Genomic DNA, 11,767 nt, shown 5'->3' on the forward strand with positions numbered 1-11,767 from the left:
GGGATTTTTTGTGTGTGCGTGTCTGTATGTGCTTATTTGCCACTTTTTTTAATATATATCTCTATATATTTAAACTTGAACAGTATCTAACACTCAGGGTTTCCCATGCACTAATTTTAACAGCCTCACCTAGTATTGCTGATGTCAAACGCTCTCAAACATTAAGTCTACAGAGAAAATGTTTAAAAAACGGACTCCGGACACCTTTTTTTTTTTTTTTTTTTTTTTTTTCCCTTTTGAAACTTAACTTTTTTAAAAAGGATGTCTCCAGAAAAAAAACAAAACAAAACACCAAAACCAGTGTGTACAGTCTAACCGGCGTGCGTGGGGAGCATGCTGCCCCCCGCAGCTCGGCCCTGACCTCCCTTTTGTGTCCCTGCAGCCGTTCATGTCGCCGCGCTACGCTGGAGGTCCCCGGCCCCCCATCAGGATGGGCAACCAGGTACTGTGCTCTCGGGCTCCGCACCAGCAGCTTTCCTGAGGGTGGCTTTTATCCAGGGAGGGGGACAAGGGCCAGGTGTCCCGCAGATGCTCCATGGGTTGGGATGGCAGAGCATCACCTCCCTCGGGCATCCTCCGTTTTGTTGGTGCCAGAGCATCAAACGTCTCATAACTGGTTTATTTTCATTTTATTTTGAGGTTTGGGTGCATCCAGGGTGTAAATGGTGGTGGAGAACGTGCTGCTTTTTATTGCCGGTGTTTGCAGCACGGCCGTACTGTGCCGTGTGTTCACTGCCCAGCTGGATTTTCCCTGCAATCACAGAAAATTAAAGTGATGGAGATAATCCTGCTGCTGGGTTGACCGAGCGCTTAGATCAGCAGCGGGGTCAAGCGGGGCAGGTCACTGCTGAATTTTTTGGGTTGGGTTTATCCTCTTATCCCAGCTTAAACAAGGGCAGTTTGTTTCTGGCCTTGTGGATGGAGGCTTCCACCCCACGCGCTGCCTGAATTCATGGCCTTTGCTTGAGGAATTCGCCTGGTTCCCAATGATGCCATGCAGATCCGTGGGGTAACGACCGAGTCAGAGGTTATTTGTCATTAAAGGGAAATTAAAGGAAACCTGTCATTCCTTTGAGTTGCAAAGGTGACTGTGCAAAAATTATCTTGGGGAGCTTGGTTTTGGGCTAACAACATTATTTTATATATACATACATATATATATTTTATATATATATATATATTATTATATACTACATATAGCTTTTACTAGCAGAAAGAGCAGGATAGTCAGGAAACAGGACATAGCAGCTTGCTTTGTGTTTCTGCTTGTTGGATTTGAGACCTGAGTTGCTGGAACTTCCTAAATGATGGTGAGACAGCTGAGACGTAGCTGAGGAAGACTCGGGGGCAGGGGGGACTGGTGTAGGACCCTCGGTTGAGCTGGAAGAGCCCCGCACCCACAGCACTGGTGGCTGTTTTAGCAAGGTGTTGATGGACTGCACCTCCTCACGGGACACTTTAACAGGACCCTGTCCTGCTGTGGTCCCAAGCACTGCTGGAGGGGTGAGCACAGTGAGCTGGGGCAGGCAGGGGACCAGTTTGGGGAGGCTGCTTTTGCAGCAGGGTCAAGTAGCCAGGAGTGGGTACAGTTAATTGGAAGGATTTAATTTGTTTTCCCCCCAACATCATGTATAAAACAGTTTGTACCTACACAGAGGTAGGTTAACCTCTGCTGGGTAAGCCTACGCTCGGCGAGGTTACAGTCGCATCCAGAGGGACAAGAGGAATAAATAGGCAGGTGGGAAGGTCAGGCAGCAGAAGTGTAAATATCCATCTCTACAAACCCCCCCTGGTTTATCTTCCTCCTGCTGCCAGCTTCCAGGCTGCAAAAAATTGGGGCTGGGCAGATTGTGCCTCAGTGCGGCCGTGCACACCCAGAGCCTCCAGCAGTGGGATCCGTCATGTGTCAGCATTCAAATGAAAGGCAGCACTGTAGCAAAACTGTTTACAGTTTGCTTCCCCCAAGCAGATGGTATCTGCGTTTTTCTCCCCCTTTATCTGTTTGGAGCAGCCTTTGAACTTTTAGCCACGCTGCCTGAGCAAAGCGTGGATTTGGGGAGGGGGAGCATCCGCCTTCTCCTCTGCCTGCATGGGGACAGGTCCAACCCTGGGCTGCTGCAAACAGAGCATCTCCCTGCTGGCAGCTGGTGAATCGCTGCAACCTGTACAGTTTGGCCCTGCCGCTGTGTAAATACCGGAGAGCCAAGCTGCCGGTCTCCTTTCCCTGCCAGCTTTGACACCTCTGCCCCACTCAGCCCAGGCTTTCCCCCACTCCCCAAAAATAGGGCAGCCTGATGTTGTGCGGTCTGTGGGGAGGGGAGGAAACACGGGTGCCTTGTTTGGTTTTTAGAGAGTGTTTGCGAAATGAAAGGGGAGGCAAACACCCAGAGGCTGTAGGAAGATGGCTGGGATGTGGGATGCAGCAGGATACAGGATGCTCGGGCAGCAGCAGGCATCCCAGGGAGCACACTGAGGAGCCCACTGAAAGCCTAAAGCCTCGACCCAAATCTGTGTCTGTGGGGCTGCATTGTAGCCATTATTATTATTTTTTAATCTTCCTCCCCTTGTTTTCACAGCCCCCGGGCGCCGTTCCCGGTACACAGCCATTGCTGCCCAATTCAATGGATCCCACGCGACAGCAAGGTAAACGCAGTGAAGGAGGTTTGAACGTGAACGTTTCTCGTTAGATCTTAATTTGGGACCCGAAGTGGCTGCTGCACTGTGTAACGCCCCTGCTTTCCTCCCAACAGGGCACCCTAACATGGGCGGCCCCATGCAAAGGATGAATCCCCCGCGAGGGATGGGCCCCATGGGTCCCGGTCCACAGGTAAGCCCCGCGCCAAAGAGCATCTTACAGCTCGGCAAACTCCACACGCCATCGAAACAACCTCCAGGGGCTCGAAGGGCTGGGAGTCCCCCCCCACACCACTACCACGTCCCCCCATTAGTGTTAATGCGTTTTGCATTAGTCTCGCATCTGGGAATCCCTCCTTTTCACATGAGTGAGGTCTTCAGAGCTCATTAAGGGTATTGCAACCTCCCTCCTGCCCTTCTGTGAAAGGGGATGGCACTTAGCGCCGTGCCGGAGCAGCCCGTGAGTGCATTACGCTGCCTGCCTGGGAAATAGTTACGACCCTAACAGGAGGAAAGGGAAAGGAGGCCTGCATTAAAAATAAATAAATAAAAAGAAATGGCAAAGATCCCTTCAGCAGGGGAATAAGGCTTGCCTTTGCGAGGTTCCCATCCACCTGCCCCTCCTGCTGCCTGCTTAAGCTCTCCATCTCAGGAAGGGGGGGGAGTACACTCGTGGAATTAAGCAGATCTGGGTTAATATATGCTGTCTTTCCCTTGATTCACTTTATGGAGTGGCTTGTTGTTGACTCACTGCTGTTTGTTCCTTCTACGAGACTTCAACACCAGATTACCATATTTTGGTTGGAGGTTTATCCTCTCTGCATCATCGCCTACGTCGAGTTTGTAGCGCGAGGATCAGAGTCTGTCAAGAGACAAGCGGGCGCGCTGGAGTTTTGTTTTGTTTTTCCCCCGGAGACTGTTGAGATAAGTGAATATTGTGTAAAGAGGGAGTTGTGTCATCTCTTTTTAACACCAGCCTGAGGATGCTGCTCAGGGATGCCCAGCCATCTCCGCAGGCACCCGGATCCATCCTAGGGCAAGGGATAAAAAAACCTGCACAAGCGTCATTTCACGGACAAGCCCTCCAACAGCGCCGCCGCTCTGCTTAAAATCCTCCTTTCCTGGAGGATTGCACCCAAAAAACCCGGCATTTGTTAGCGTGTCCTGCGCCAAGGCGAGTGGCGGCGGTTTGCCTGGGGGAGGCTGCTCGCTTCCCACCTGCGAAGCTCGCCATGAAACTTGGAAGTGGCGAGCGCGCGTTGAGCGCCGCGTGGGATGGCGGCAGCTCTGGGAGCCGGCAGGAGTTGTGAAATGTTCAGAGCTTTATTTTTGACTCTGCCGTTCCCTGTGTACCTACATTACGAAGAGGATTTTTGAAAGGCAGCCTTCCCCTGGAGAAGCGCTGGGCTTCCCAATCTGGCACCCACGGGGTGCTGCCTCCCCGCAGCCACCCAGGGACCGGCGCCTGTGCGGGCAACCACCAAAAATACCGAACCAAACCCAGCAGCCCCTCACAACTTGCATGCCCAGGGTTTTTTTTTCTTGAGGCTTTGCATCAGGACCTTCCCAAGTACTGCTTAAATTATTCCAAAGGGCTGCAGAGCATCCAGCCAGGACATCCCAGCATCCAGCCAGGACATCCCGGCATCCAGACAACAGCCACTTATTATGCACCAACAATGAATCATCCCTTGCAGCCCATCACCGCTGCCTTTTTTTCCCTTTATAGTCACAGTTTTAGCTCTGCAGAAGCCAGAATTAGGTTTGCCACTGCCTTTGTGAAGAGGGTTTTTAGCTCGCTGGGTTTCAGCAGTGTCTTGTGGGAGCCCAGCATCCAGGTCGCTCGGCACAGCTGTGTTCCCTCCCCACCCTCCCCAAGCATCTTTCAGCTGGCTTCGTTTTCCAGCCTTTCAGCTCCAATTAAAAACGCTGAGCTTTTTTTTTTTTTTTTTTTTTTTTTTCTCCCCCAAACAAGGGGTTTGATGCTGCTATTCAGTCTAAATGGCTGGAATTTTGATCAATTAAGGACTTGCCAGTAATTTGTTTGGGGAAAACCCTTTTCTGCTTCTTCAAAACAAACTTTGGCATGAGCACCGTGCTCCGGTGAATCCTTAAATCCACGGAAAAATCCACGGCACTGAAGTACTGTACTTCAAATCCAGCTTGGAGCGCTCTGAGGGGCTGTGAGATAGGAAATGGCCAGCCATCCCTCCTCCTGCCCTAGCATGTTTTTTTTCTCTAAATGGCAGAAATACAGCCCAAAAAGATGCATCGCGGCGTGGGGGGGGGAGGAGTTGGCAGCGCGACCTAAATCCAACTACATGTTGCCCAGAGGGCACAGGGAGCAAAGCGCAGACCAAATGGAGCGCGGCATTCAGGGGATTCCTCTTCCCTCGCTGCCTTGGGCTTGGCTTTGTACTAGAGCTGGTTTCAGGAGACGAGGGACGCAGATCTGAGGCTCCCAGTCCCAGCTGGAGGCTAAGCCAGGGTGGAAGAAGCCAGGAGATGAGCCTCGAGGGGCTGCCTGCCCTCGCCCGCTCCCCAGGGCTGCAGACCTGCTCCGGGGGATGTCGCAGAGAGCTGGGAAGCAACAGGAAAACAAGCCTGGCTTGGTTTTCCTTATTCCAGCTGTCATCCTGGGAGCAGGGGATGCTTAATCTCCGGGGGAAGCTCGTGCAGCCTTTTACTGTCCTTACACTGCAGCAATAACCTTCCAAGCGACGCCTTCCTCCCTCCTCCTGCCCCTGTTTTCTCCTGCACAAAAAGAGAAACCCAAAGGGCTGCTGCTGGCACCCGGGGGCTGTGAGCAGAGTTGTCTCCCGGAGCTGGGAGGGGGCTGTTTTCCCTCCACCACCCCGGCATCAGAGACCGGGGGAGGGGGACACGACTTCAGGGCTCAGCTTGGCTCCCTTCCATACTCAGCTGCCTGGGTTTTTTATAAACATGATTGCTAATTGCCTCGACGTTCGTCATCATCATCATCATCTAATTTTTTTTTTTTTTTTTTTTTTTTAAAGCTCGTTTTTGCAAACTAACCCTCTTGGGGTTTTTGTTTGTTTGTTGGAGCTTTTTTTCCCTTTTCTTGTCTCCTCTGGTTTCCCTTCCCGTTGCAGCAGACTGACCCTTGGTTATCGTTGCAGAACTACGGCAGCGGCATGAGACCTCCACCCAACTCCCTAGGTCCCGGCATGCCTGGAATTAACATGTAAGGCAAACCCCGCGCCGGGGGCGTTTGGCTGCCAGTTCGGGATCTGCGGGACCGTATGGCTAAACCCACAACTTTTCTTTTTTCCCCTGTTTTAATTTTGACCCCAGGGGGCCAGGAGCTGGTAGACCGTGGCCGAACCCCAGCAGTGCTAACTCAGTGAGTATCTCATGGTCCTCGAAGCGAGAGCGGAGCTGCTCCGGGAGCCATCCCGCAGACGAGGCCATTCCCTGTTAGCTGAATCCTGCTAACGAGGGGGTTCCCCAGCCTCTCATGCAGGTGCTGCGTCTAAAGCTGGAGCCCTGCTCCTGTGCTGCTCTCCCTGTGGCGAGGTGCAGCGGTGGGGGCTGGCCGGGGCTGGGACCCCCATCCTGGCCAGGCTTGGGGGGCGGCAGGGGCTCTCGGCCGTGCACAGCTGGGGTCCAGCCCACGGGACCCCCGGTGCACCCCGCGGCTGAACTGGCTCTCTTCTCTCTGTAGATCCCATACTCTTCTTCATCGCCTGGTACATACGTGGTGAGTCCTGCTCCTTCTCTCCTGTCGCGGGGGTGCAGGGATGTTACGCCCCAGGGAGCTCGTGTGGTTTGGGGGGAATGGTGCCGGGGAGAGCGGCCAGGCTGGGTTTGGGGGTGTGAGGTCTGCCTCGGGGGAGGCGTTTGAAAACGTGGGGAGGTGGGCAATGTTCATATTCATGCAGCTGACCCCCTCTTGTTTCTCTGCAGGGCCCGCCCGGCGGCGGTGGTCCTCCGGGGACACCCATCATGCCCAGTCCCGCAGGTATGAGCCCCCCGAGACCCCCCTCTCCAGGGCCAGCCCTCCTAAGCTCTTGCCTCTTCCCAGGCCAGGAGACCCCATCCATGGGGCTGTGCCGCCGAGCACAGGTGACCACAGCCCAACCAGTGACAGCCAATTTATGTAGCCTTTGCCTTTCTGGGAAGGGAGCAGCGTGGGCTGCTTGGCTTTGGGGTGGTCTTTGGGGATGTTCCTATATCCCCCTATGGATGTGTGTGCTGTGGGGCTCGGGAATTACCTCCCCGCGCTTCCCAGCCAGGAGTTGAATTATTTTTCACAGTTGAATTTCTGTGATTAAAAACTTTGTGGATCTTCATTAAATACAAATTAGCCAGAAAATGGTGGTACTTAGAGGGAATTTTAGGTGATAAAATACAAAAGAATGAGTTCAAGTGGCACGAGTTTGTTTTAATTAAGAAATGAATTAATCACCCGACTTACTGGGCTTCACTGTTCCACAGATTCAACAAATTCAAGTGACAACATCTACACAATGATTAATCCAGTACCGCCCGCAGGCAGTCGATCGAATGTAAGTCTGCTTTCTAATAATTTACATATCAGATACCATAACAAATCATAATTAACTTCATCAGTTGAGAGTAAAGCAGTTTAATTGATTTCAGCCATTTGTTACAAAACAGAAATAAAACAAACCATCAAAAAGCGATTAACTCTTCAGCGACTTTGTTAATTTTTTATGCTTATTAAGAGAGCGGCGGTCCTGCTGCTCCGGCCAGGATGGTGGCAGCTGCGTGCCCAGCGAGACGCTGTGTGCTGCGGGATGCAGGCGGGCTTACACCTCGCTAACTGCTGGTTGGAGGGAGCCCCCTGTGCTGCCAGGGGGCTGGGTCTGCCTGCACCTGTCTGGCCGAATTTTATAGCTGCACCCAGAGACCCACGAGCCCCCAGACAAGCCCTGCGGTCCTGGGGGTGGATGCATCCCTCCTTGCGCCCAGCTCCGGAGGGATGCCTGGGGAGGGGATGGTCCCCAGGAGCCGCTGGGGCTGTGGCAGACATGCGGGGTGATTTTGTGGCTGATTTTGGTTTTGTCGCCTTTTCCTTCCGCAGTTCCCGATGGGCCCCGGCTCTGACGGCCCCATGGGTGGCATGGGTGGCATGGAGCCCCATCACATGAACGGATCGTTAGGTGAGTGCCTGCATGGGGGACTGTGGCTTGGGGAGCCCCACCATGCCTTCACTTCCTGGGGACACTGGCAGAGCATCCCAGTGCCTGCTCCCATCCCCAATTTGGACCAGTGCTCACAGCAGAGCCTCTGGCTGGAAATAGAAAGGGGGGTCTGGGGGGAGCGGGGCAGGGGGGCGCGGGGCCGTCGCTGCGTGCTCAGTAAGGCTGTTCTCCTTTTGTGTCCCCCCCTGTGCAGGGTCAGGAGACATAGATGGACTTCCAAAAGTAAGTGAGTTGCAGAGCAGGCGTGCGGGCCCCCCCTTGCCTTGGCACTGGGGTACCGGTGTGACCCCAATGGATGGGGACACGTTGGGGGAATGTGACCGGGGCAGGCAGGGCTGTGTCCCGCCCCCACGGCATTTTAGGGGGCTCAGGGACCTGCTCACTGCCTCCCCCCATCTCCCACAGAATTCTCCAAACAACATAAGTGGCATTAGCAATCCCCCGGGCACTCCAAGAGACGACGGGGAGCTGGGAGGCAACTTTCTTCATTCCTTCCAAAATGACAATGTGAGTGCGTGCCTCCCTGGGGCCAGGGGGGACGGGCCCGGGGGGTCCTGGCATGGGGCTGGGTGGGCTTGGTGGTGGGTGCCTTTTGGAGCTGGGTTGTGCTGTGTGTGAGCTGCTCCGGGACAGAACATGGGGAGGAGGGAATATGCTGGTGGGTGCAGGCTTGGGTGCTTGGCGGGACGGGGCTGTGCCGACGGAGGGGAGAGGATCCCGCAGGATGGAGAGGAGCCGGTGCAGATGCAGCCAGCTGTGCTGGCCTGGCCGATCCAAGGCACTGTGCGTGGCTGCAGACGACCCCTCCTCTTCTTCCTCTATTATCAGCATATAGACGCAGGCGTGTTAATTGTTTTAAATTGCATCTCACCCCATACTGTTCTGCTGATTCTCTCCCTGGAAAAGCAAGCTACAGAGCAGATTACACCCTGATAAATTCGAGTCTCCAGTGTATTCTATCCTCCTGATCCAATTAGGTTGCTGTGTAGTTGTCACCAGCCTCCAGCCCCCTTGGGTGCCTGGGGGTCTGGCCCGCCTGGTTTCTCACCTTGGCTCTGTCTCTCTTCCAGTATTCCCCCAGCATGACGATGAGTGTGTGATTTCCCTCCCCCTCCTCCTCTCCAGGATCAAGAGAGTCAGCTGCCGTTCGGAGGATCTCAACAAATTATGCAAGAAGAAGAAGAAGAAGCTAGGTGTATGGGCAGGGACACGTGTGGCGGGGGCCAAAACCCCAGGTTTAGTTTCATGCAATAAAAAGGCTGAACTTTTTATTCCATAAAACATGAAGGACAAAACTTAAAATATTTCAAGACATGACAAGACCCTTCTTTGTGCAGAAGGGTTTATATATGTACATGACACTTCTTTTTGGAAACAAACAGAAGCCTCTAGCACCCAACTCCGATCTCTTTGCTTTGTTCTTTTAAATAAAGACAGAAACCGAACCTGTTGTATGTTTGTGCCGTGCGACACCAGGAAGCTAGTCTAGATATGAAATCTCATGTTGTCTCTGTTGTAGTCATTTTTTTAAAATAAACTGGACAGTTTACAATGGTGGTTTTTGTTCAGAAGGACTGGTTGTTTTGGTTGGTTGGGTTTTTTTTTTGTTCTGTTTTGTTTTGTTTTGGGGTTTTTTTTCCCTTCTATTTTTGGGTTTTTTTGGTTTGTTTGCAGCACAACGCTTCCTCCTCCAGTTAACAAGATCTGCTTTGGGGAAGAGACTCCACCACCTCGTTATAAACTTGTTAACGCAGGTGACCCCTTCTAGGATCACATCCTCGAATGAATCGTGATCTTGCTCTCTGTGACTGTGGCATGCACCGTGTTAGTCTTTCCCCCCCTCTCTGAGTACAAGAAGAAATCTCTGTCCCTCCCTTCCCCAGAGTCCTTCAGCTGGTTCACTGCAAAAACCGATTTTTTTTCCAATTTCTTTTTTTTTTCAATCCACCGAAAGAAAGGGTTAATCTGACCTGGGACTTTGAAACTGTGATCTCCAGCTAACTTTGGGGTTTTGGGGTTTTTTTTATTTGCTTTGGGGGTATTTTGGGGGGGTTCTTTTCTTTAGAGATGTGCTCTTGTCAGGGTTTCACTCTATGATTTGGAACTGGATGGAGATATTTTTTAAGGAATTCTTGTTGTTAAAATGTAACCTTGCTATTCTGTAGGCTCGCTCTGTAATAAGAAAATAAAAATTAATGGCAAGCATCGAAGGCCCTTCCTTCTGGTGGGAGAGGAAGGGACGAGCCAAGGCGGCGGGTTGGGATCTCTGTACATGACACTACCCTGTAGTTTGGTCTTTGTTTTTCTCCAGCTCCCATTTCTGCTCCATGTATATCATATTCTGTAAAATATTCTCTCCCTTGGATTTGACCTTTGTGCGGATTATTGAAAGCATTGTATCTTGTTTCAGTGTTTTTTCTTACCTTGTAGTCTGGTTCGAAAATTACCGAGAGGGGAAAAAAAAATAATTATTATACATTGTAGTTTGTGTACGATATTTGTTGATAATGTTTTATTAAAGGGATGTCTTTTTTCCGCACCCCTTCATTGAAATGTTTTCGGGGAACATTTGGCTTGTTTTTATTATTCTGACTGCAAGACATGAGATGACAATTTTTTTTTTTTCTAGCGTGTAATACGAATTTTTTTTTTTTTAATGTTTGCCTTCTTTTTCCTAGGCATTTTAATTGTGCTTTACCTGTAGAAAGTCGCTGGGGAGGGAGGGGTGGGTGGGACAGGGTGGGTCTGAGGGTGTCAGTCTCATAGTTACAGTCAGGTTAATATTTTCCAAGTAATGCCGAGAAATAACCGAACGCAGATTTGTTGCATCGCAAATATACCCGGGGACTCCCCAAGGGGGTCATTTTTTTCCCCTTTTCCGCTTTACATCTTGTTCAGGGTTTGGGGTTTTTTTTAGGGTTTTTTTTCTTTTTTTTCTTTTTTTTTTTTTTTTTTGTTCTGACATGAGGAAATGAAAGGACCGGTTTTAATGTATTTTAAAATGAATAGCTAAATTATTGTCTTCATTGGTATGGGATGGTTTTTTGAATGAAATGGTTCTCCCTCCTTCTCCCCCCTCCCCCCCCTCCCCCCCCATGCTGTAATAAATATCAACATAAACATTTGATTTCGGTGCTCTGCAGTTTGTTCCTGGTGATTGCTGCCAGACTCGGGGGGGGGGGGGGGGGGGGGCGGGGAGGGGGCAGGGGAAGCATTTTTTTCCTGACCTTTCTTTTTGGAGGCTGAGTGAGACCCCAGGTTTGGGATGCAGGAGTGGAGGTGATGCAGAACCAAGTGGGGGCTGGCACGGGGGGGGGGGGGGGGGGGGGGGCTGGCTGAGGCTGGGGGGGTGGATGGGGATTCTGCTGCAGTGCAGGACCCAGGGGACTGGGAGAGGTTTGGTTTAATGATGCTCGCTTGTGGTTTTGGGGGTTATGTTCTTTCTTTTTTATTTTTTTAACCATTTTGAAAATTTATTTTTTAGCCAAGGAAAATGGTCATTCTTGCCTGCACCAGGCTGAGGATGTGCTTGCTCATGGCTGCAGGCAGAGGGGGGCTTTCTGGGGCTAAAAAGGGGGGGGTGGGGGGGTGTGATTATTATTTTTTTTTACCCTGTCTCCCCAGAGTTTCCTCGTTAGAGGCTGGAGGAGTTGGGATGCCGGTGTAGCGATGGAGTCTGGTGTCCCATGCCACAGGTTACGGATCGGGGATATCTTGGGAGAGGAGCTGGGTCCTGATTGCTCCCGTTGCTGGAGTCTTGCACTGCTGGGAGGTAAGCAAGGGAGGGGAAGGGATGCGAGTGTCACCTTAAAAAACCCCATAAGATATAGCTATAGCTATAGATACAGATATAGATATGGATATATCTAGGCTTGCAATGGGGTCTGCTGACCCCCTGCTTGGGCAATGGCTGGCTGCGGTGCAGGGCGAGTGTGTGCACTCAG

The 11,767-nt window shown here is 51.6% G+C and overlaps 1 protein-coding gene across 3 annotated transcripts in view; it reads left to right on the top strand.

The window, feature by feature from the left end:
• The window catches only part of SSBP3 (single stranded DNA binding protein 3), a 55,858-nt gene extending 45,496 nt beyond the window's left edge, over positions 1-10,362 (top strand). For 2 of the 3 annotated variants that reach the window (XM_080406218.1, XM_080406219.1), the window contains 12 exons: positions 383-442; positions 2,577-2,643; positions 2,751-2,827; positions 5,775-5,839; positions 5,950-5,998; positions 6,320-6,355; positions 6,562-6,616; positions 7,093-7,163; positions 7,703-7,781; positions 8,017-8,045; positions 8,229-8,330; positions 8,894-10,362. In XM_080406218.1, coding sequence (XP_080262344.1) covers positions 383-442; positions 2,577-2,643; positions 2,751-2,827; positions 5,775-5,839; positions 5,950-5,998; positions 6,320-6,355; positions 6,562-6,616; positions 7,093-7,163; positions 7,703-7,781; positions 8,017-8,045; positions 8,229-8,330; positions 8,894-8,923 — 720 coding nt within the window. In that variant the 3' untranslated portion in view covers positions 8,924-10,362. The remainder of the gene's footprint in view (positions 1-382; positions 443-2,576; positions 2,644-2,750; positions 2,828-5,774; positions 5,840-5,949; positions 5,999-6,319; positions 6,356-6,561; positions 6,617-7,092; positions 7,164-7,702; positions 7,782-8,016; positions 8,046-8,228; positions 8,331-8,893) is intronic. The other variant, XM_080406220.1, reaches the window with a different exon arrangement.
• Positions 10,363-11,767: the final 1,405 nt, after the last annotated feature.

The sequence above is a fragment of the Falco punctatus genome (genome assembly GCF_963210335.1).
Source record: "Falco punctatus genome assembly, chromosome: 11".
In the NCBI taxonomy this organism is placed as follows: domain Eukaryota; kingdom Metazoa; phylum Chordata; class Aves; order Falconiformes; family Falconidae; genus Falco; species Falco punctatus.